Source organism: Hirundo rustica, chromosome 14, assembly GCF_015227805.2.
Source record: "Hirundo rustica isolate bHirRus1 chromosome 14, bHirRus1.pri.v3, whole genome shotgun sequence".
NCBI classification, from domain to species: Eukaryota; Metazoa; Chordata; class Aves; order Passeriformes; family Hirundinidae; genus Hirundo; species Hirundo rustica.
In genome coordinates this window covers 10,419,359-10,444,408 of record NC_053463.1, presented here as the reverse complement: position 1 = coordinate 10,444,408, position 25,050 = coordinate 10,419,359, and the positions used below count along the sequence as shown (strand labels likewise).

At 41.8% G+C, this 25,050-nt stretch overlaps 1 protein-coding gene across 13 annotated transcripts in view; it reads left to right on the top strand.

Moving 5' to 3' along the window:
- RAPGEF6 (Rap guanine nucleotide exchange factor 6) overlaps positions 1-25,050 on the top strand; it is a 122,137-nt gene that overhangs the window by 38,668 nt on the left and 58,419 nt on the right. For 12 of the 13 annotated variants that reach the window (XM_040078015.1, XM_040078011.1, XM_040078020.1 and 9 more), the window contains exons 5-6: positions 412-481; positions 6,362-6,505. In XM_040078015.1, coding sequence (XP_039933949.1) covers positions 412-481; positions 6,362-6,505 — 214 coding nt within the window. Of the gene's footprint in view, positions 1-411; positions 482-6,361; positions 6,506-22,260; positions 23,273-25,050 lie in introns of those variants that run through there. The other variant, XM_040078018.2, reaches the window with a different exon arrangement.

Below are 25,050 nucleotides of genomic sequence, written 5' to 3'. Positions count from 1 at the left end.
GTGCTATGTACTGAGTAGTATTTTGGAATCTTTGGAATTTATGTATATTTGTTTTTACAAGGCCTGTTTAATGTTTAATTAAAATTTACTATGATTTTCTTGTCAGGACTGAAATATGTATTATGAGTGGTTTTGAATATATGTAAGTAGTAATGATTTTACGGAAGACCATTCTTTATATTTGGACTTTACATAGCAGGCTGTGATGATGGACACTGAATAAATTAAATTATTATGGTAATGATACTGTCTAATTAGCATTTTTCATACAATAGTTTTCATCAATTTTTCTTTCTTCTTTTTTTTGTTTTTTAACAACATGGACCATTGCCAATTATTTTTGTTACTGAAAAGGTAAAATAGGCTGTTCATCTCATTCTTTTTTGTTTGCTTTTTCCCATCCCACTCTAGTTTTGGCAAGCAGTCTGGAGGAAAGCGAGGATGCGAATGTATCATATTGGAACCTTCAGAAATGATTGTGGTAAGACAGATTTTTTTCATATGTATTTAAATCTATTGCTGGTTTCAGCAAATTCTTTCTGTTTTACAGCAAAAAGCTTATTGTAAAGTATTCTATGAAATTGCAGTGAAATTGCCTTGATTTCAATTATTCCTATGCCTGCTCTTGTAACAGCAGTAGCTATGTAAATTTAATCTGGCTGGGTAAATGATGATGATGATTAGGTCATTCTTTCTAAAATTGTGCTTACTTGAGTTTCAAAAGCCTAACAGTCACGGCTGAGCTGAGCATTCCTGAGTCAGGCTATGGCAATCTTCTATCTTGAGTGTTTTATTTACACCCCCATTCCCCATTTCATGGCTTTTATTGGTCATGTCTGGGTGGAAAAACGTTCTTCCTCCAAGCCTTTGCAGTGCCACATAGTGTGAAGGCTTGTAGGTAGGAGAAGAAGCATGAGAGTGCTTAGCCAAGCTTGAAGGGTAAGATTTGTCACCATCCTTAATGTCCAGGATTCCCTCTGTTTCTTCAGAACACTTACTGACAAATGCATATGTAGATAGTATGTATGTGCTTAGAGAGTGTAGCTTAGTCCTTCCCAGGTTGTTGTACACACGCCATGAGCAGTTGGAATATTAGGATTGTTTTTCCATAGTGAAGACTGACGTTGTATCCCAGCAGTGTGCCTGGAGACACAGGCAGATCTCTTCCAACTTTCACCCTAGATGTTTTTAATGGAGCTGAAACAAAGCTGTTTGTTGTGCTCAGAACCCACCTATTTGTTAATCAGACTCTGATCTCCAGACTGCTATTGATTTAGCTGCCCTAGATCTAGATATGGAAACATTAAAACTAATATTTGACAGAGTCTCTTACTGAGCGTGTAAATATTCAGCTTCCATAAAATACTTGTTTCTTACAGTGCATTACCAGCAGGGATGTCAGCAGTGTCCTGTACCAAGCCCACTTGCTGCCCTTTGTGCAGTTTGCTCTGTGCAATGTCAGTCTGACTCTGCTTGTGGGCTCTGATAGCATCAGTAACATGTCCTGTGCTGCAGCACATATTTTAAGCTACAGTCTGCCGTGAAGTGCAGATTAAGAGAGCAAGAAACCTGTCTTCATGCTCTGGAGTGAAACAGTTAATTTGTTCTATTCTGAATTGTCCAGTCTCTTCTCAGAGCTAGAGTTCTGGGGGGAAGATGAATGCTTGGAGGGATGCCACAGGACTATTTGGGTGGCAGCGTGTACAGCCAAGTCATGGGAGTGCCCCAGGCCCTCTGGTATGCATTTGTTGCTTTGCATTTTTACTTTTTAATTGCAGCTGTCAAGGATCTGGTGTGCTGAACTGAGCATCTGGCATCATCAGTGTGTCCATGTGCTGTGCCTGGGCTCAGCTGAGTCTCACACCTCAGTGCTCCTGTAGCAGAGTGACAAACACTCACTTATCCAGTCATATCTGGTATTAGGAATTTGGGAGAAGTTCTTTCTGTGAGGATGGTGAGGCCCTGGCGCAGGTTGCCCGGAGAGACTGTGGATGCCCCATCCCTGGAAGTATTCAAGACAAGGTTGAATGGGGCTTGGAGCAACCTGGGATAGTGGAAGACTAGACCAGCCTGATCTGGCTGGTGACTTTGATTCACTGCAAGTGCATTTGTAAGTTTACATGAAAAATATTTCATGGGCAAATGAAATCTTAAGAAATACCTACATTCTTCTTTGGTCATATCACCATTGCAGTTAAAAAAAATAAAAATCTAATGAAGATGGCAGTAAAAGAGGAGCTTCTGTGCAGTGTGTGCTTCCAGAGAGAATCTGACCCTATTGAAATATTTATTAAAGAAACTATTGTTGTGTGTGTAACTTGAGTAGGCACAACTGTGATGAGCGTTTTCAGAGGAGCACAGTATCACAGTAGCTGGGGAAGCCAACATTGACCGTGTCAGCAGCCTCACACTCTGCTGGGTGTTCCTGGAGACAAAGGCACAGCCTCGACAGCTGTTTGCTTGTTTTAAATCTCCTGAATTGTCTATAATTGTGATTAAATGCCAGTGAGAGTATACAGACACTTGAAAGTATCTTACCTCCTTCTCTGGAACTTCAGTATGATTTTCCAGTAGGAAAATCAGAGAATTAAAAGTGCAGAGTAGTTTCGTCATTATATTTATGATTATGTTTTACAGGTAAATGTAAAACGTTAGCTGTATTTTCTAGGGAGCGCTTCAGATAATGTGAGGAAAAAAGCATCAGTGTGGTGGCGTGCGCCTTGCTAATGATCTTCACTGACACAAGGTGTACTTGAGTTTCTGTTCCCTGATTAACTCTTATTAATTTTCTTAATTCTTTTATTTTCTCTGTTTTTTAATTTGCAACATACTAATGAAGTTTAATACATAATGAATATTTATCTTCAAGCAAAAGAATTAGTTAGCCACTTTAATGAGTTAAAGAACTCTGTTGTTTCCTGCTGGTGACTGATTTTTTTGATTTTTTTTTTTTTTTTCCCCTTCTCTCCTGTCATTTTAGAATGTAAATCAGTTTTGTAGAGGGAATCCTCTGGGAACAAGGCCCATTTTAAAGGCCATAAAATGTGGTCAACTTAAGTTAATGAGGATAACAGATAGTGTGTGAATGGACGTTGTAACTCATATTTTTGGAGGCTGAGCAATCTATTGAATTAATAATAGCCCCATTTATCATTTAAATAATTGCAGCATATTGCAGAATTGCAGCATATCTTGGTGTATTGAAATGTCATTACTGTTGTTCCTTGGTGCTTTTATTTTCTTCTTCAGATCTAAGCATACGCTTTCAGAAGAGCAATATGATACTTGCAGGTAGAAAATATTTCATTGCTGGTTTGGACTGCAGAGTGGAACAGGGCAGTCCTATGGTTCTCCCTGATTTCTGTGTGGCAGCCAGTGCCTGGGTGAAGCTGGTGGTGTGGGAGCATCCTGCTGCTGGCAGTGTTTGAAGTTAATAAAGAACACCTTTTGATTAGGTTACGGCCAGTTAACGTGCTATTGCAGACTTTTTGGCACAAGAGCACAAGTCTGATGGGGAGCAGCTGAGGGAGCTGGGGGTGCTCAGCCTGGAGAGATGGAGGCTCGGTAGGGAACCTGACAGGAGGTTGTGACCAGGTGGGGATCAGTCTCTACTCCCAGGTAACAAAGGCTAAAACAAGAGGAAATGGCCTCAAGTTGTACCAGGGGAAGTTTAAATTGGATGTGAGGGAAATTTTCTTCATGGGAAGGGTCAAGCCCTGGCACAGGCTGCCCAGGGCAGTGGTGGGGTTGCCATCCCTGGGAGGATTTCGTGGATGTGTAGGTGTGGCACTTGGGGACAAGGTTTAGTGGTGGGCTTGGCAGAGGTAGGAGCATGGTTGGACACGAGGATCTTTTGAGTCCTTTTCCTGCCTTCACAGTTCTATGATACTGTATTGAAAATGAAGCAGTGGAAGCAGTCTGTGGGACAGTGTCTCCATGTGACTTGCTGGCAGCCTGGTTCTCCTGGCTCTGCGGTGGCCCAGGGAATCTGTCCTCCCTTTGCTCCCACGCTGGCACCCAGCTCACAGCATTCACTGAGAAGCTGAATTCCTCCACAGGGGTGTGATGAGAGTGACACCTCTCTGCCAACAGGAATTTTTAATTTTAACCAGGTGAAAGCGGGGCTGAGTGAGGTGCCCAGGTGTGCCTATTCTGTTGATGTACAGAACATCAAAACCAGTTCTTGTAAATCATAAGCATTGACAACCTGGTGGTAAGCTGGACTCAAAATACTGCTCGTGCTGGTGGTACTAAGCTGGAAACTGTGACGTGGAGGTCTTTCCTGGTTTCTGATTTCCATGTTGTCTTTTTCAACAGCAGTTCGCTGACCAAAGGAAGCAGGTGGTCTCATTTTCCACCACTTGTTTGTTTTGACTTACTGCTGCCAAATAATTTATTTATGCTTATGTCATAGTTTTCAGTTAGAATTGTGAAAGAAAAGTGATTTCTTCTGTCATTGAGTGTTTGTTTTAATTTAGCCTTAAGAATACCTGTTTAGTTTGGGGCTTCTGGATAATAAGGGTTATCACTATTGAAAGAATCTGTCCACCTCAGCAGTTTCTCAGGTCCAGGTTAATCTGTTCTGTTGGAGAAGTTCACTGCTTATTTTGGTTTCTATGATCTTATAAAACTGAATGCAGAAGAAAAAAGGTAGTGCGTTTACTGAAGGAACTCACATACAAAAATCAAAAATTAAATCAGCCCAATTTTGGTTATTTAATGAATGACTCTGTACAAAACCAAAATTCCCTATTTCTGGAGGACTTCTGTACAATTTGAGAGCAACATTGTTTCTAGCTAGAAATCCATATTTATGCTACATGGAGAAAAGCCTCTACATCAGTCATCTTAGTGCATTTTTTGATGATCCTGGATGGCCTGTTTAAAAAGATTTCTTTGTTTGTGTTTCTACCTGCATACGCTGTATTCTTTACACCCTTATACTGTTGTGCTTACAGCTGCAAATAGATATCTTTGGTTGTTGTCCTGTTCCTTTACAAAGAGGTAGTAAAATTATAGCGAAAAGTGTGGTTATCCCTTGCTACGGGAACTCAGCTTTTCTGATTTTTTTTTTTTTTTTTTTGGACAATAGTATGGTGTGAGCATCACTCTTTTCTAACTTTTCTAAGTATTGTATCTTTAACCCATATTATTAATGTATCATTTCGCTATGGAATCAAAAGTAACCCACAAGACAAACTCAGCCGCTTGCACCTTCCTTTGATCTCAGACAGACGGTAGTTGTTTGGAAAAAGTGAAGTGGAAAGTAGATGTGATCTTGCTTTTGTGTTGGCGTAGTTTGGTTACTTTCCTGTTTCTGTCTGTTAAGTCTTTCTGCGTTTCATTTCTTTGCATCTTTTGGATTTTAATTTTAAGATCATTTACTTCAGTATGTGAAGTGAGTGCTGTGTAAGACCATACAGAGGTTCTTCTCCTGTTTCAGTAGTAGAGTCTTAATGTTTAGAATTTTCCAGTGAAATTTGGAGGAAAAAAAAAAAAAAAAAGCCGTTGAAGACAGTAGAAACTTCTTCCTAGTAAATATATTGTAGAGAAGCTTCTTGCCTGCTGCAGCCTATTTGCATGCATGTCTGCCCTGCTTCCTGCTGGGAGATATTTTTCCAAAACATCAAAAGGAAATGGGAAAGGATGAGACCGCTTTTTATAGAAAAAAAAGCATTGTAGCTATTGAGATAAAAGGTTTCATATTGGCTTTTACTAACAAGATAAATTTACCAAATTTTTAATGTTCGGTCAGAAATAATATTTGACATCAAGATATGAATCAAGTTCCAGCCATTTCTCTATAATCCACTGGAAGTGATTAGAAGGCAGTATGACATAGGTGAAGTAGCTATTTATAAAGAGCTGGAATATTTAAAGTTGTTTAGCTGTGACTGGTACTAGAAATAAATTATGCTTTTAAGAATTACACTGCTAAATCTAGGATATAATTCAGTATTTTTGCCAGATGATAAATACACAAAAAATGGTAACTTTTGGGTTGAAGATAAACTTGAAATGAGCAGCACCTGTAACTCCTTCATGGTACATGTGGGTGCAGAAGGGTTTCTACTGATGAGCAACATTGTTGAGAGGGTATGTGTGCCTTTTCTACTTTTTTTTTTTTTTTTAAATACGCTGTTTCCCGGAAGGAAACTGTGGCCTCCGGCTTATTGTAATAAGGTACTTCTGAGATCTGCAGCAGTGGTTCTCCGAAACAACCATGGTCTTTTTCTCCAACTGAGTTTAGCTGCCCTGAACTTATGTTTGTTCCTTCCACATGAGCTTCATACGGCTCCATCGGCTCTCGGTGCTATGGAAGAACTGGATGTTTAACCAGGAGCCTGAACATGTGTTTCAGGTGGAGAACTCTAAAGACAATGAGGAAAACATCTTGCAGAGAGAAGTCCCGCTCCGGCAGTCCCGTCGGAGGTACAGGAAGATCAACCAGAGGGGTGAGCGTCAGACCATCACGGACAATGTGGATTCCAGCAGCTACATATCGGTGAGTCTGCTCTCCCTTGGCCCATCTCCTTGGCATTGTGATGTCTGCATGGCTGGCTGGAATTTTCTTTTGGTGACAAAACTGGTGAAGTGAAATAGTCCATGCTTGCCGTTTTTGAGAACACTTCTTTCGTGTTGAGGGGCAGTGAAGTGGTTTGGATTGGAGCACCATAGGTGGAAGTGAAGGTAGTAATTGGAAAATATGGGGATTTTTGGGTTTAGGGATCTTCAGCTGAGCACTATAAATAAATCTTTACATGCTCACTGGGCAGAGAAATGGTCATTCTTCATTTTTTGTTGGTTTTAGCTGGAGCTCTTTTGATAAGATGTAGGAATTGGTGGGTTTCTTTTTTTTTTTTGCCTTAACAAATTTGAACTGTTGTTTAGAGCTGAGTTAATTGCAAATGCAGATCAATACAGTATTAACGCTCTTGTACTTGGTCATGTTTACTTGCTTAAAAATAGTGTAGTGGTAGTTCAAGCATCAAAAAGCGTAGCAACTCATCTGCTAGTCTTAAATAGCAGCAGAGACTATAAACTCTGCAGTGTGTGAAGGCACGTACCTCTGTGGTTTCAGGGCTGCAAAGTGTATGTGGAGGTTTTTCTTCACCATTATTTTACAAACTTCCTGCTTGGTAGCAGGATATATGCGATCTAGACAAATAACTTAATTGAAAATAATTGTTCTGGATAATTAGATCTGCTTTTAAAATCAAAGGTTAAAACCAGTACTAATGTTGAAGTACAAGCCTGGAATGGTATTCGTGCTCAGAAGAGAAAAAAACCAATTTCTCCCCCTTTTCCCCATCTTCCTTTTCATCTCCCCAAAAGAGATACATTCTCAGTCGATAGGCTTCAAAATATCTGATGTGTGCAGTCAGATGTGAGCTTATAACTTACATAAACTGATGTTTTTTCTGCATGTTGGTAGCAGTTGGGTCACAGGTGGTGATTTTAGGCCCTGCACAGCATTACTGTGTCTGTGATAGGAAGAGAATATGCTGCTTCAAGTTTAACATCCTCTGCCGTCTCATTTCTAGAACTGTCACATATGTTAGATTTTATCATTAGTAAGACATTAAATTAGTTATGGAAGAAATGAGATGTTGGACCCTGACACTCTGGGTGGGTGTGCATAAAGCTTTATTAGGGATTAAATTCCAATCTGTGTATGACAGAATCTCTCTCTGTCTCTTTGGTGTTTGTGACAGTGAATAAGCACACAGATAATAACTCTCAGGTTTCATTGCTAAGAGCAGGAGAATCCCAGGAACAGCTGATGCTGGTGCTACCTATGCAGCTTGCCTGGAGGGGTGCGTGAGAAGGGACTTGGGGTCTTTGTTCTGAGAAAGACCCAAGTTTTCACGGCTTCTTGAATGATTTCAGAGACTGTCAGTTACTGCTACAAGGAGTCAGTGTGGTACACTCACAGGACTGCGTAGTCAACAGATGATGTCCTCATTAAAATTTTTCTTCAAGTTGGTTTATTTTTCTTCATGTTGATTTATTTCATTGTTACCAACAATACAGAGAACCTGTGCCTGTAGTTGCTTGCTGCAAACCTGGTGGCTTCCTCAGATTTGTGAATATATATGTGTACACACACATATGTACACGTATATACATGTGTACATACACGAGATGTTTGATGGAAAAAGGTATAAACTTCTTAAATCAACAGCACACTCCTAAATCTGCTTTTATGTCTGTTAATTAGGAATAGATAAGAAGAGTCCTGTAACACTAAGTGTTTCCCAGATGAGTGAGTGCTAAGTGGCAAGGACTAAACAACCACCTCTCTGCTACCAAATCTCCAAGGTTTTGGGTTTTCAGCAATCTGGATTGAAATACCTATCCTTGCTTTGTAGACTTTAAGCTCCCAATTGGAAAGTGTCATACTCAGAGGTCTTAAGGTAGCAAAAAATAATTTGTAACTCAACAGATGGCTAAGGAATCAAAACACAGTAGCAAGCTGCCTGTGTTACAAGTAAGGAAAAGCTTGGTGCCTATATTTTTCCATACTCCATTATAAACTAGTAAAATAATAAATTTATTTTAGGTATGGTTAGTTCTGTGCCTATATGAATGTGTTCATACACTGGTTCCCAATTACCTTGAAAAACAGATTTCATGGTGTAACCCTTTAGGTAGCCCATGAGAGAAGGTCAGGATCATAAAATGGTTTGAGTTGGAAGGGACCTTAAAGATCATCTAATTCCAGCCCTCTGCTATAGGCAGGGGATCAGGATAAGAGGAGGGTAAGTCAAACTTCCGTTTTACAGGAACTTATAAGAAGTTTTCTGCCAGAGTGGGAAAAGCGTTTACAAACTCTCCAGCAGATCTCCTGTCTGGCATAATGCTAATGAATGAGCACAGAGTTGTATTTCACTCTCCAGCCTGTTGCTGAGTGCTCTGTGACAGATGCTGAAAGCAGCCTCATGGAGCTTTTGTGAGTCCTGTGTGCTTGGGGAGGGCTTGGAGCTTTCCAGGCTCCATGTGGACTCAAATCCATCTCCCATGGTTGATATTGGAATACTCAGTATGACACCATTTAAGTTTTTTCATGCCTAATCCCTCATATGCAAGTAGTTTTCTGCTTTCTAAAAAAACCTCAGATCCTTTAGGTACTGAAATTCAGTATTTTTTTAACCCAGCTAGGAATATTAAATATAAGGTTTCTTGGGTTTGTTTTTAAGGGGAATGATCTATGCAGACTTTGTTAACTCCTTAGAATGTAAATCTCTACACATTAAATAGACTGTGATTATGTTTAAGCTTAATCCATGTTTTATAAGACATTACTTATTGGGTTGTGATATGAGCTAACATCTGCTTCTCGTATGGAGTACTTCTTGTCAGTGCTGGAACTTGTTCTGTAGTAATACCTGATTGGCCACAAAGCCAAAATTTACATGCAGATACTTTAAACAATATTTTAAATGATTATTAAAGCTTGAAGACCTTGAAGCTCTTCTTTTCTCTTATGCCTCTTAATTAAGAAAAAGATTTCTAGTTTATAATTTAACTGTGTATCTTCAGGATAGTTGACATTCAAATTATTGTGGGTATCTTAAATTTCTTCCGTCTCTGCTTTTCCTCAAATGAGGTAATGTTAAAAATGGATCAATCGGATCTGTTTCTTTGGTTAAGGTGTTGCCATTTAGATTCCTTTGCTACATTTTTGTGGTTCATAGGGTGCTGTTATTTCACAAGAGCCCTGGTTGCCCGCAGAGTTAACTGTTTGTAGTTGTTTGTTTGTTTGATTTTTTCCTTCGAGGTGAATACAGTGAACACATGCCTCAGAGTGAACAGGTTAATGTTTCTGTCTCTTGAACAGGTTAGTGTTTCTGTCTCTGTCTTCAGAGTGCACGGTGTGTGACTTTGCTCTTGCAGTCCCTGTGCAGGGGGTGCCAGCGCTGCTCTGGTCAGCAGGCTGGGTTCTGCTCCACATCCAGAGTGCACCCAAGCCATGTTGAGGTGGAACTGGGGATTCTTCCCTTCTACAGCACAGCAGGGCAGCCAGATCCCGAGGACAGCTGTGTATTTGACAAAACACGTACCAGTGTTTTTTTTCAGGGTACACAACAGCGCTGCTGCCTGTGAAGGGCTGGAGGAGGTGGCTCTGTTGCGGTGGGTCACATGTGAGGCCACGGCCACGGTGGCAGCACGAGTATGTGTGGCTGTCAGTCTGCCTGGGGCAGGTCTGAGCATCCCCATAATTACATCACATCTCTTCATCCCTGGGCGTTTCTGGCCTTTTCCATTTTTGTCACTTAGTAATTCTGCATCTTGCACATCCACCCCCACAGTGACATCCTGACTCTGGGGGAGAAAGTGAGGCTGGACACATTTGGCTAAAGCTCTTGCTCAAAATGAATGGATTAGGAAGAAATGTGCTATTGGTGTTAATTATGCCAGCTCTTGCTTCAGATCTGATTTGTTAGCGTGATTGCATGTCTTGGTGGTGATAAGCATCCAGCCAGGAGCTGGGGTCATTGCAGCAGGGCAGCGTCACAATGGAGACGAGTGAGTCATTTCTATTCTTAGTCTGTTTCTCAACCCAATCAATAATGCAGCCATGTTTTATGATTACAAAAGAAGAAAGTAATAATACAACTATGTTTTTTACTTACAAAAGAAAGAAGTAATTGTGATCATCTCCGTTAAACTGTATCCCAAACTTCTGTGCTCGTGCAGTAGGAGCTTGCAAAACTGCAGCCAGAATAACAGCAAGTGACTTTTTAATGATAATCCTTAAAAAAACCTAAAAAATAATTATAGTTCAGTGCTTTATAAAAATTAAATTGCTGTTTCGATCTTGGATCAAGTAATAGGAAAGTAAACAGTCCAATTATCTATCTTCAGAATTAAAAAAATACAACCTGTGAGAAATAAAATATCATTTATATATCTGAGAGTGTTCAATTCCAAACAGGATTTAACAATTCAGTTCAAATTGCCATGTGACTCAAACCTGTAAACTCAAATTTTTTTTTTTTTTTTTTCAGTAACATTTTTCTATTTCGTGTTTATGTCAGTAATTTGAGGTTGTGGCCTCTCCATCCCTGGAATTGTTCAAGGCCAGGTTGGATGGAGCTTGGAGCAACCTGGTGTAGTGGAAGGTGTCCCTGCCTTGAGGGATTGGAACAAGTCCTTAAAATCCCTTCCAACCCAAACCATTCTGTGATTTTATGCATTTATTACCCACATAACATTTTTGACAAGTCTCTGTGATTTTATTTTTAAATGAAGAATATTTGTAGCTCTAAAAATAGTGCATGTATGATCTAATGCCTATTTCTGTGCAGTTGTGACAACATAGTGATTTTTTTCACCTGTTAGTTTATTGAAGAGCAGAATAAAAAAATTAATACCAAACTTTAGTAGTAATCCACTTCCTCAGAGATGCAATTTTTTTAAAGTACTGTAAGAGGATGATGAGTTTAAAGGATTTATTATAATACTGCGTTTTATGGACAGTATCTTAATATTTGCATCAAGTAAAATTTGTCCTGGAGCCTTGTAGAAGCATTTATCTTCAGAGAAGTCTGTCGCTGCAGACTGCTTGAGTGGCAAGTTTCTTGTTCTTTGATCATTACTTAATGTAATCCTGTCAGAGGCTGGAGGTAGAATGGGGGATCTCATAATTGGAGGGAATTAAGTCACATTACAGTATACTGGATCAAACCCATTAGGTGCTTTACCATCACCAATCCTTCTCTTTTTAAATGCTATAAAACACTGTTGGTCTTTTATAATCTACTTTTAACTACCAGGTAAATTTGCTGAAATGGTATCTTTTATCGATATAAACCAAGAAAGGCTAACTTAGTGCATGTCTCCAGCTGCCTTTTGTTGGACCTGGGCACGGCATCGCTGGCTTCTGTTTATTTGGAATATCAATTAATTTTGATGAGGCTGTGGCTGATCTTGTAAGTGGCTGAAATGATTAGTTCTTGAGCTATAGGATGGTTCTTTGCAGCTCATTGCTTTTTATTGTGTTTGTGTCCACACTTCCTCTTTTTGACACTTTAAAAAAAAACATGACAGAATTTTAACTTCATTAACTAATAAAAGGCTGAGAGACTTGGGGCTATTCAGCCTGGAGACAAAAATGCTCTGGGGAGACGATAGAGCAGCTTCCACTGCCTAAAGGGGCTCCAAGAGAGCCGCAGAGGAACTTTGGGCAAGGGCTTGGGGTGATAGGACAAGGGAGGATGGCTTCAGGCTGACAGGAGCAGTAGGTTTAGATTGGTAATAGGAGGAAATTCTTTACAATGAGGGTGGTGAGGCCCTGGCACAGGTTGCTCTGAGAGGTTGTGGCTGCCCCATCCCTGGAAGTGTTCAAGGCCTTGTTTGATGGAGCTGAAGCAAGCTGGGATAATGGAAGGTGTCCCTGCCCATGGCAGTGGCTTGGGACTGGTTATTTTCGAAGGTCCCTTCCAACCCACATCATTCTGTGATTCTATGAATCAAAAGAAAATTCAGGTCTTGCTGAAATCCATGAGTCTTGCAGAGGAGACAGAAATTAATGTTGTCGTTATCTCTCTGGAGGTGTTGTGTGGTATGAAGAGATAATGCTGGTTGCTTCTTCCTGATGCTGTTTTTTAACAACATGAGGATTTTCTCTACTCTCTGTCTCTAATTTTGCCTGGCCTAGGTGGGATCCCAGCTCTCAGGTGCTCAGGAGCAGCCATGTGCTCAGGTTCCAGAGGATGTGCCAGAGCCTCTGTTAGCCAGGCACCCTGTGCGGGACAGGACCCTGGAAGAGCGCACGTTTGCTGTCCGTTTGCAGCTCTTCGGAACTCCTGCAATTTTATATGTGTTTCTTGCTTCTGTGATCAAAAGAAGCGGCATCTGCAGCATCTTCACTTCCTGTGTGGGCCCCTGTGGGTTTGGTTTGTCGTGGGCTGCACACAAAGGGCGCGTGGGCGCGGATCCGGCCCTGTCTGCTGGAGGAGAGGAGATGTACATGGATGGAGCCCTCTGCTTTCTGGAAAGGAAAATTACTGTTAGGCTGGGCTTTGGGGGTGGGGGAAGAGGCTGTGAATCAGGTTGTGGTTAAGCAACTCTGTCAACAAATGGCGTAGAGGTGTCTGTTTCCCAGGCCAGGCATCCTGGTGGTCTGCAGTGTTAGTCTTGATGAGGAGTGGCCGAGGGAGCTGGCAGGGCTCAGCCTGAAGCAAGGGATGCTCAGGAAGGACCTTGTCACACTCTACAACTAACTCCCTGACAGGAGACTGGAACCACGTGAGGGTTGATCTGTTCTCCCAGGTAACAAGCAGTGGGATGAGTGGAAACAGCGTCAGGCTGAGTCAGGGACTATTTGAGTTCGATATTAGGAAAAATTTCATCATAGAAAGGGTTGTAAAGCATTGAAACAAGCTGCCTAGGGCAGTGGTGGAATCACCAGCTCTGGAAATGCAAAAAAACCCCTGTGGGTATGGCAGTGAGGGCATGGTTTAGTGGTGAACGTGCTGGTGGTGCTGGATTGTTGGCTGAGCTTCCTGACCTTGGAGGTCCTCTCCAGCCATAATGGTACTGTGTGTGATTCTGCTGCTTCACTGGTGGAGCTGGAAGCACCCTGTGGCAGGGTCCCACTGGCATCCAGCACGGGAACCTGTGCTCGGCATCTTGAACTCTCCCTGGTCTGCCAAGCTGTCCTCGGGCACTTCCTTCTGCTTTTGTAAGCAAGGGGAAAATTGCCAAATGCATGTTCTCTCATACTTTATTTTACATATTGATTTTGTCTGCTCATTTTGTCAGCAGTGTTACTTTCAAGGGCTTCTTGAAGGTCTGCTGCTGGTTATGATGGTCATTAGCAAAACACCATCCTCAAAGTGTGCTGTGCATTAAAAATCTTCCTAGGAATTTCCATAGACCGCTGGTGTTTCCCTATCCACTTAATGAGCGCTTGCAGTTTCAAGTGAGTAATGACTTGAATAGGCTGCACAGAAAGTATGAAAATACGTAATGAAAATACTGCCCTTTGGTTAAAGTCTGTGTTTTTCAGATCTTGTTTTTAAACTAACAGCATAATGCAACATGTCAACCCCAGTCTGTCCATAATGAAAGTGTTTGTTTTTCAGACCTTATATTCAGGAGTTTCCCTAAAGATTTTATGGACTTGATAAACAGGTTGTATATAAACTGGGATTTACAGGAATCACCTCAGTTTGGAGGTGAAATGTGCAGCTGTGTAACAGCAGTTAAGAGTGATGCACATATGAAACTACATCAGACTGAAACTTGGGAGGGTTTATTTTAAGCAAACACCTGTACTTACTGAGATCTGGCTGCTGTCAGTAGTTTGCAGCCCTTCTCGTAGCCCTGGGGAGAGCCTGTGGTGGAGGGTGATGCCACAGTGTTGGGATATGGCATCTTTCTGCTGCAGGACAGATGGACAGACATTGTCCTGCCCTGGCCAGCAGTGGCTTTGGTCCTGGAACAAGGTACTGCAGTGCAGTTAGGGAGAGCTATACTCTGAGGTTGGTAATAGAAACCATCTTCTCTGCTCTTCAAGGCCAGGCTGAACAAGGCTTGGAGCCACCTGGTCTAGTGGAAGGTGTCCCTGCCCATGGCAGGAGGGTTGGAATGAGATGAGCTTTAAGGTTCCTCACAACTTGTTCTGTGATTCTTGCCTGAAAGACTTGTTTTTGAACTTTTCTCGATCTCGAGTAAGTTCAGCAGTCAGCTGTACATCTGCTCCCTCCACAGGTGTTGGGGTGATGATAGGCTCCCTGACCCCAACGTCATCCCACAGCAAGTTCGTGTTGCCCTCCCCTTGCTTAGCAGAGCAGCAGAACTGCACTTGTTTGTAACTCAAGAAAAACTTGCGGATATTTTTACACAAATTTCCTACTTGCAGTCCAAATACATCAGGCTTTTTACCTGGTGAGCACTTTTACCAGGAAGCCTGGAACGGTTTGGAAGCAGATCCAGAGCACAGTCTGTCCTTTGCAGGGAAACCATCCCACTCTGTTGACTGGGATCAGTCTGGAGAGTTGCTCAAACCTTGACCTCATATGGTGCTAACAGTATTGTGGGAGGGATGTACTCTTGTGGCAGAAAAATGTTTCAGAGCTTCTCAATATTTTGCAAATTGCCACCACAAGAAGTAAAAAATTCAGTCACCACTGTGCTCTCCACACAATAACCAGTTACCTGTTTCTTTCTCCTTTTACCACATAGACAAATTTACACCGTGGTGGAAGTTAACTCAGTTTCTTGGAAAATGCCTGAGAAAATATTTTATGTAGCATATTCAGAGAGTTAATCTCTGTTTTGATGGACCCTAAGGGTTTGGGTGGCAGTTTCAAAGTCATTAATTCTTTATAACCAACCTCTTATGCAAACTCGATGGAGAATGATGTGTTGCTGCTCATAACTGCTTTGTGTCACGCAGGGGTTGATGGTTAAAGATTCTCTGCGCTAGAGAGATGTTTTGTTCATTTTGGAGAGTTACAGACATTTTGTGTGTGAGTTGCAGCTCTTTTTCCAATCCTTGTTTTTAACATCATTGTTTCAGTCTCTTGAAATGACATACTAGGTGGCCTCGTGTAGGAATGTGAGAGTAGTAGCTGGTCTCCCTGTGTGCAGGGAGATGGTAGCATGCATGGATCTGTTTATTTCCTGTCTTCTATCTGGGCTGCTTCTGTCCAGTATTCTCTACTCAAATGTAACAGCCTGGTTGTAGTCTCACTTGTTAGCCAACTGAACCTTTCACTTAGGTTTAGGTTTCTCCTGCCTTAGAGAAAAGTAATCGTTTGAAGGGTTTTTGTGTGTTAGCCTTGTAAAATTGTACACTGGAGTTGTTGGGTTGAACTTCACATAGTGCTTAAGGATTTCTTTAAAGGGCTGTGATGGTATTGTCTTCAACTTTGTGTTCAAAGTAAAATGGATTTCTGAGTTAGAATATGGAAATGCACATCAACTCAGTCATGGTCTTCATAAGCCTCATGGACCAGTTTAGAGATGGAGAACATCCTGAGCAGTTTTCAGTAAAAATCACCATCAGAAAATGTCAGTGCATCATTAAAAGCATTTGGATGTTCTGTTTTCTTAGGGAAAATCTTGGCATGAAAACCACTGCCTGTATGAGAGAATAGCTAGATAAGTATCTTTGGTTTCGGCATAGAACTGATTACTATCTAATGACATTTAACAGCGTTTTTAGTTTTATGTTTGATATGTGGCATCTTTCTTAATACTGATGTATCTGACAGATAAAATACTAGACTAAATGGGACCATCACTGTATCTTAGTTTGTCATTGTTCCTTACCTTTTTCTTGCAAGTCAGACTTGCTTTTTGTCGCTGTTAATGGGTTTTGTTCTTATGTGATGAAGTTTCTATTTGGAGGTAAATGGCCACAATACTTGTATTTTTTTTTTTTATGATTTTGATTTTGTTTTCTTTAAAGTCTGGTTAACTGTTGTGGTTTGTCAGCTTAGGGTGCAGGTATGCCATCTGGCTCACCCCTTACTTTATCTGATGGATCAGTTTCTCAGTTTGGGTGAGAATGGCTGGGGTTTTCCTTCTGTTTTGCCCTCAGTGGAGGGAGGATCCCAAATGACGCTGGGAAAACCTTTCTCTGAGCGTACTCCGCTTCACATTTTTAAAGGTGATTAAAGGCTGGATTTTACCAGAAAATGAGAAAGTTTAGAAATCACTGTGTGTTACCCTGGTTTTTCTGAGTTTCTTTATTAGCCTTTTGATTTTCATAAATGGAGTCAGATCTTTTAGTTACTGTAGAATATTAGAGCAGTTTTTCTACCTTTCCCACAGATGTAATATAAACAAATCCTTTGTTTTTCATTCTCTGTCCTTTGTTTGCATATTTCTAACCTGAAAACAATTGTAACTGACAATTCGTCTGGCCACTGAGGCTGAGGGGTGGAAACCCCAAAAAGCCAATCTTCTGCTAGACCCACAAATGTATAAAAGTAAAAGAATAAACAAAGGGGTCTCTTCTCTCCGCTCTTTCAGCTGGGAGCTGGATCAGAGGAACCTCTGCGAAAATCTCTTGTCTGCGTGTGATTGCTTTGTGTGTCTCGGTGACAACTGTGCTGTGATCTGATGACAGAAGTCTTGCAGAGAAGCCTTTCCGAGCTGCTGTAGGGTCTGTGCTGTGATCCCCCAGCCTGGCTAGTCTGGGAATCCAGATCTCAGGATCTGCAGACCCTGAGCACTTGGTACCCTCCCCCTTATTCTTTGTTCACTTTGCTACAGAACTCAGATAGTGCTGAGCCTGGCTGGATGCACTGACCACTAATAAATGAGAGTGGGCTGTTCAAAATTACCCTTGCTTAGGAGAGAAGTTTTGGTAGTAGGAGTCAAATCCCTCCTCTCTTCCCACGTGCAGGCTTCCAGTTTGGTGTTAATCCTCAAGCAAAATGACAAAAGAAATACTGAAAGTGGCATTTTCATGATTTCTTTTAACCACATCTGTAGACTTAATGCATTATTCTCAAGGTCTTTTAATCAGAAATCTTTTTCTTGTGAAGGGTGTGGTAGTACCTTATGTTCTAAATCGCCTTAATCTACTTGGCTTAACCTGAGATGCTGTTTTGAGTAACTGAGAGAAGAAAAAGTGCTGTTTTGTATGTGATTTTGTATCAACTTCTGCGGAATGAGAAAAATATGTATACCCCTTTATGGGCTTTGCAAATGGGAGACCCTACCTGGCTTCCCAGGTCACTGGTAGCTGAAGAAATCCCAGGCATGTCCATGATAAGTTTGGGAAGTGATGTCAGATTTGAGACTAAATTGAGGTTATGTTTAATGAGCAAAATCATAAATGTGTTTGGGAAATTTTGCTGTGGGTTATTAGCTATTTTGTCCTTTCTGTGTCTCTGAGTGGATTCAGTCCCACAGACTGACCTTCTTGGTATCCACACCTTTTCATCACTAGGGATTTTTGGGTTGCAGACCTTCCCAGACTTCCCCACCCCTTGCTGAAATGAGATGTTAGGAAGGAAGGGAGGAGTGTGGTATGAATCATCTCAGTTCAAACCGTTGAAAGGAACTGTATTTGTTTGAGTCTATAGCAAAGGGGGCTTCCCCCTTCCCCACCGCTGCCGTCATCCCTGTTTGTGATGCGGATCATGCTCTACCCAGCTCTGCAGAGTCTGTGCGTGAGACAGAGCTGCAGGAGAGAGCTGTAATTTATAAACGTATTATAAACCATATAAATCTGAATCATTGCAAATAGAAGATGACCTTTCCCTGCTTAACACAGCGGCTGAAAAAAGAGTCGGGGTAGTGTGAAAGCAGTGGAGAAATTCAATCCATGGTGCCTTTTCATTGTTCCTCCTGTGTTGCTGGTGCTATATTTAGAAGCTTACATCACTTAAGGGATGATGACAGTCTCTGCCCTCCCCCTCCCGCTCTCCCCCTGCTCTCCCTCGCTCCTTCCCTTAGGATGGATCGTGTTTTCATACTACTTATGAGTCCTACAGGTCTTTGGGTAGGATTTTTCTACAGCCTTTTAGTAAGTGCTACCGTGGAAAGCAACAAGGATGCGATGGCACCACGGAATGTCGCCCTGAAGGGGAACAGGAGCTTGTGGTGCTGCTTTCCCTGCCTCCCCTTCCTAAAAGAGTCAGGAACAGGGAGGAGGTTGTATGTTTTTTCCTTTTTTTCCTGAGAAGCCCTAGTGAGGGGCTGACCTTGTCACGACAATACAATGAGTTGTTTTTGGTGTTTGAGTTCAGAGGTGGGGAGAACCTTTGAGCAGCGTGGCAGTGACGCTGAATCCAGTGAGCTGCGCCAGCATGGCAGGGTCTGCAGCAGGCTCTGCTCCCCTCGCTCCCCATTGCCTGTCTGTCCAAAAAGGTGTAAAGTACTCAAATCTATGGAAATAACCTTTGGATGCAGGTGCCCTTAATGCTGAAATATTTCTGCGTTATGCTGCTGTGTTTGGCAATTTCCACTCAGAAAACTCTATTAATTTTAGCCTGAAACATCATTGCCTGAGTGTGTGCAATGACAGATCGCCTTCTGAGCAGCGGTTGCCTTCCCCAGCCCCCACCTGGGCTTGGAGTCAGGATGCGCCTGAGCTGCTGCACTAGGAATGGGGGGGCAGGTGAAGGTGCCTGCTCATGTCTGAGCGCTGCGGGAAGCGCTGGGGCAGGGACAGTGTGCCAGCGGCCGCCTGGCTCTGAGGACAAAAGGACAGAAGTCCTCAAGCCCAGCTCGCAGCCCCAGGCCCCTCTGCCGGCAGCTCCTGCCTCGTCAGCCAGGGCCTTGGTGGCTCTGAGGCTGTCACTGTCCTCCCCGCTGGAATTGCACAATGGGCTTTTCTTCCTCTGATTGATCAGGAAAAAGTCCTGCTGCTTGCGGGGTACCTTCTGCCAGCAGCTGCCAGTGCTTCCAGCCTGTGCAGGGCTTGCGTTTGTGGCGTCCTTAAATAAGGGAAGACTCTAATCCTGCCAAACTGAATGTGCATTTAAATTATGAAAGGCTTTACGGTCCTTTTAAAAACATCCCATTTTTCAGTGACTTACTCTTGTTAGACAATTAGAACGTGCAGATTTGGTTAACAGTCTGGAGGATTCAGGTAGCATTATGGGAGGATAAAGACAATGATGCAGAGAAATCTATGGAGTGGTATTTCAGCATGGAAATAAATCAGCGTTAAGGAACAAAGACTCCCTTTAATACAGAGATTGTATACTGTTTTATCCTAAAGATCTTCTTAAAACTTGGATTCTGACTTAAAATGTGACTGATGATTTTCTGTTTGTGATTCTGCTCAATGCTGCAGCTCTTCTTGACTATTTCAGCTGAGATCACTACCAAGCCTTCGTATCAGATTTTTTTTTTTCATCTCAGAGTTGCTCTAGTTTTGAGATTTGTCATTAAACAGATGATTTATAAAAAACTTACAGCCCTGTGCTGCAGGGAGCTGGGGCTGCAGAGAGGCATGTGTTAAAATAAATAAATGAAAGCAGAAAGCAGTGGGGGGATGCCCCAAAAGCCGGGGTGTGGAAGTAGGTCAGGTTTTCCCCCCACCCGGGGCTGGGTGGGCAGGGCTGCGCAGCGTGGGCTGCAGCCCCCCGGGACCCCTGCTGCCGCCGCGCTCATTGGCGGCGCGGCCACAGGGATGATGTCATCTGCACTTGAAGGCAAAAACTAGGAGGAAATAGAATTTCGTTCCCATTATTGAGCTGGTGTTTACAGTAGTTGTAAAATACGGCATCCGTGCCAAAATCTGCGCTGGATTGGGTTTGCTGCACAATGCAGCAGGATGAATCTGGGAGGTGGAGATCTGCCCGGAGAGCTATCAGGGGCAGGCAGGCAGGGAGAGGGTTCTTTCAGCTGCATGGGTTCTTTTCTCTTTGATATAAATTGTGATTATGCTAGCCATAATGCAGGTAACACCACATGGAAGTATTTGGGTGTTCATTGCTGCTGAGGATTTATCACTGTAGCATTACAGACATTTAAGATGCTTCTAAATAGAATTTTATGAATTATTAGAAAAGAGGCAATACAGTCGTAAGATGAAGCTCACATATCCAGCCTATTGTTTAGTATTGAAAAAGCAGTAAAAGAAACAGCTATTTGTGTAGCTCTGTAGTGCTTTGTAAAAATCTAAAGCAGTTAGAATGCTTTCAGCTTTTAAAAATCAAATAGACTTTGTGTTTGCAGATTTTGCAAGCGCAGGATTGAAGTTCAGATTGTCCTTGATGCTTAAATACAAATTAAACCCCATAATATTTATGGACCCTGGTTGCATTTATCATTTTTGTTGTTTGATAAGAGGTTGAGTAAATTTAGATATTGATGCCGATTTTTTTCCTTTTAGGATAGTTTTGGAAGGCACCAGGGGAAGGTCTTGGTTAAGGTGCAGCTCCCATCCTAAGTGTTGGACTTGATGATCCCGGTATATCTCTTTCAACTCCAGATATTCTATGTTTCTGTGATAATTTGGGTTATATACCGGGAAGAATTCAGCTCCTGCACGATTGCTAAGGAGCTACTGATGTGAGATGGAGAGTGGTGCCCTGTTGGTACAACTTGGCTTCAAAAATGTGAGAATCTCCTTCCACATGTCCCTTGGCACAGAAGATGAAAAAGAGCTTTCTGTGGATTGCTCAAACTGCCTGATTCGATATTCAAAAATAAGCAAGCAAGACAAAAAAGGCGCTTTTGGTCCTCACTACCAGCAGCCCTTCTTGGCAGCTCCATTTGTGCACAGGAGGTGCAGCCGTCACGAGGTAGTTTTGATTTGGAGAACTACCCTCAAGTCTGATGTGGTGACAAAAATTCTCTCCAGAAAGAGGAAAACGGTAGAGTGCCCCTTCTTGCAGGTGAAGTGAATTATCCAGGGACCAAAATAATGGCTTTAACAGAACCAGCACCCTCTGTCCCCTTGCCTGTCTCCTCCCTCCTTTCATCCCTTGCGCAGTAGCAGAAGTCATTTGCCTTCTAGGAACCGAAAGCATCGCGGCAGACCTGGCTCAAAGGTGTGGGATCTGAGAGATCCTTCCTTGGAGCATCTCTCCAGCATACTGGGCTGCCATCCAAGGCTCTTAGCTCCTTTCAGATATATCAGTTTTTAGTTGCAAAAAGAGATTATAGAACTAAATTGACTACTGCAGAATTAAGGCAAATTGGGTTGGAAATAGAATTGGTCTTGACTGAGCAGGGAAACAAACCACCCCCCCCCAACTTTTAAAAAGTGTTTCAAAACCATTAAATGAGGATTATAAACATCACTTTTTAATAAGAAATTTACTTCTCATTCTGGATAAAATCTCTGTATTGTGAAGTATGAGATAAAAGTGTTGAGTCTCTAGTGTGACACATAAAAGCAATTTTTTTTTTTTTATTGTGAGCCAGTGATGCATCTGTGTGCATGTGAATTGCTGCAGATATTTATTTTACTTATTTCTAAATTTGAGTGCAGAGATGAAAAATAATCCACCCAAATGCTGCTGAAAGTGTTAGTAGATACATATGATTAATTAAAAAAAAATTTAGAAAAATGAAAATAATCAGCGTTACAGCACATCCCTGAATAGATATAAAATGATATAAAAGCTGCTGTGGAGCAGGGTATTTGCTGAACAGTTGTACAGATATGTGTGTTTATATTAGGTCAATAAAGATGCTCTGTTGGCTGCATCTGCAGATCCAGTAGCCAATTGATCTAATGCAGTTTCTAAAGGCTTTCTATACAGGTGATGTCATCCTTTTAGCTCTGTTCCCCTCCCACTCTCTTTCCTCCTTATTAGATATTTCATCTTGCTGCGGAGCATCCAATCGATGGGAGCTTCTCCTGAGGGAGCTGCTGAGAAGCAAGCAAAGATAGTAGGAATTAGGACTCCAGCAGTCAGCCTTGCTGTAGCTATGGATGTCCTGTTTTGTTTGGCATTACAGAAATGTTTTAATTGGAAAAGCTAGGCGTGGATTAGTCGTGCTATCTGACTGATGCATTAGAATACTAAGCGACACTGCAGAGTTGTAAACGGCATTAAAAAAGAGAAGGAGGGGGGCAAAAGAGAAGAGGGTTTGTATTGCAGAGGCTTTTAATACATTCCACGGTGCAAACCTGTTTGAGCATATATCCTGGAGCTACAGTCTGGATGCGAATTCATTTTCTGCAGTTATGATGGACATGAGTATAAAGAAGAAACTTTAATATCCCAGGGTGTGGGATTCCTGGATCACCTAAGATGCTGAAGAACCTTTGCAAAATTTCACCTACGATATTAGAATGAAGTTTCTGAAAAGTGGACCCGAAGATAAGCCACTTGTAAATGCATTTTAGAAGAGAAAAAGAAATTTGAAGAATTCATACCTCGCTTTTTAATGTATTATTGCTTTAACCTGCAGTTCTAATCCATTTCTGAATAATTCAATTTAAGCAGCACTTTATGGGTGCATGCCTCTTGCCTGGAGGAACGTATGGGTATTTGTATTTGAGAAGCTAGGAAACATTTTGATTTGAATTTATGTGCTTGTTAAAACTGGAACATTTTTATAGGAATTGCTGCTGCTACTGCTAACTCCCTGCAATACTGAAAACTCCTCAATCTAGTGGAAGCTGTAATCGAATTCAGTGTGAAATCCAAGCCTCAGAAGTTGCATATAGATGTACATTGCTGCTTTATGATTTTTAAAGAGAAAGCAGAAGGCATTTTTCTCATTTTTCCCCCCTGTGGCTTTTATTTGAGAAAGGAAACTTTTTTCCTCAGCCTAAGAAATGGCTTTTCTTGTTCGATGTTATGCCAACTGCCTACAGCCCTGGGCCTCCAAAGTAAGTAAGATTTTGTCTGTGCTGCATTTCTGTGACATGTATTGACAGCCCTGGTGCTAGCTGTATGTTCCCTTCTCACCCCAGCAGCATGCTGTGTTGAAGGTACTGGAATCCTGGCTATGCATGAAGTATTCTTGTAGAATCATTTCTAAACAGGAAGAGGGGAGCTAGAAATCCTGGAATTGTTTTATCTACCAGCAGCTTAAAAATTACCAGCAAGTATAAAAGATGCCATTTGTTTATGATATGTGTTAAGCTTGTTTTTTAGCCTATAAATATGAAGTGTATGTGAAGCCTCTAAATATTATTGAAGTGTAACATTTTTATAACTGCTGGCATATTTTGCTAACTTGAAAATACTGGTATCCAAACCCACTGATGTTTTAATTTTCAAGCTCTGTGGAGCTATACTGCTTGATTCCTTTGTGCAGCAGCATGGAATTGGTTAATTATTTAGCTGAACTATGTAATTACAATTTGCTTTAAAGGACACAAATTATTTTTTGCATCTGAGAATGCAGTACTTCTGTGGAACTGGGGAGGGAAGGGTGTTTCTTTTAAATGGCATAATGAAAGCTAGAACGTTCGAGCAAGCCCACCTTTGAGATAAAAGCATTTAAAGAAATTAAAAATACAATATTTATGAGACTCTTACTGTTTGGTATTCTCAGTCAGAAAATTAGCTGAGTTTCTGGTGTTTTATTAAGGCTACTACCAAGAAGTAGGCACCTATGACACAGGAATTGCCTTATTAATCTGTGGCCATGCATATATTCATCATTATTTCTGTATTATAATTTTGTATTTACTGGGTAGAAAAAAGACTCTACAACTTTCTGACATTTGGAGACAGTGGGCAAAAGCCTTGTGCTCATGGCAGTGCGAGATACAGCATTGACTTTGGAGCAGGAGATCACTCTTGACTTTGGTCCCAAAAAGTTTAGAGTCTCAATGACATGATGATGTGTAAAGGCACAGGGAGAAACCAGCTGGGTGTGTGGACTCCCTGTCCGAGCCGATTTTTCCTGTTTGGTTTTTATGTCTGGTGTAATGTAAAGGGAAGCTCGTGGTGTATGGGGGCGAAAGCTCTGGGCTGTGGGGTTTCCCCGTGTGGATGCCAAACCCAGCGTGGAAATGTGTGGGTGGATGTCTGGCTGAATTTTGGCTGTTTGATGTGTGCTGAGTCCACCCCATCATCAGTGGAGCTGTAGGTACCTACAGTCGTGAGGGTGGCTGGGCACTGTGTGCCCAGACAGGTAATTGCAGCTCCTCACCTTGGAGTTCCTGCTGGTGAATCCTGGCCTGTTTGTATTTTCATCCGTGCCCCAGTGTACATGTAGACTCTTTCTTCCCTTCCTACTCTGCAGACATGAATTACGAAAGGCTGAGTTTACTTAAGCTTGATTTACCTGCACTGTCCTTACTAAGACGGTTTGAATGTTGTAATACTGCTTAAAAACTGGGAATGCTTTAGTCACCTTGGTACATCAGCTGGAATTGCGCTCTCCGCAGAGTTTGGGCTGAAGTGAGAAACCACAAAAAAGCCTGTGCTCAAATAGCAGCTTCATACGAGTAAAATAATAATATTAAAAAAAGGTTTTTGACCCCTGTGTCAGCTCTGTGGACAATATCCAGTGGGTTGCTCCTCTGCCAGCCAAGCCATTTATTGACTCAGTTACTATTCATAAATGAAATGGTATAAAATGTTAGAAAGGGGAAAGTTTGTTGTTTTTTTTTTTTTTCCCATGGCTTATGAGAACCCATTAGCTGGTTTTGCA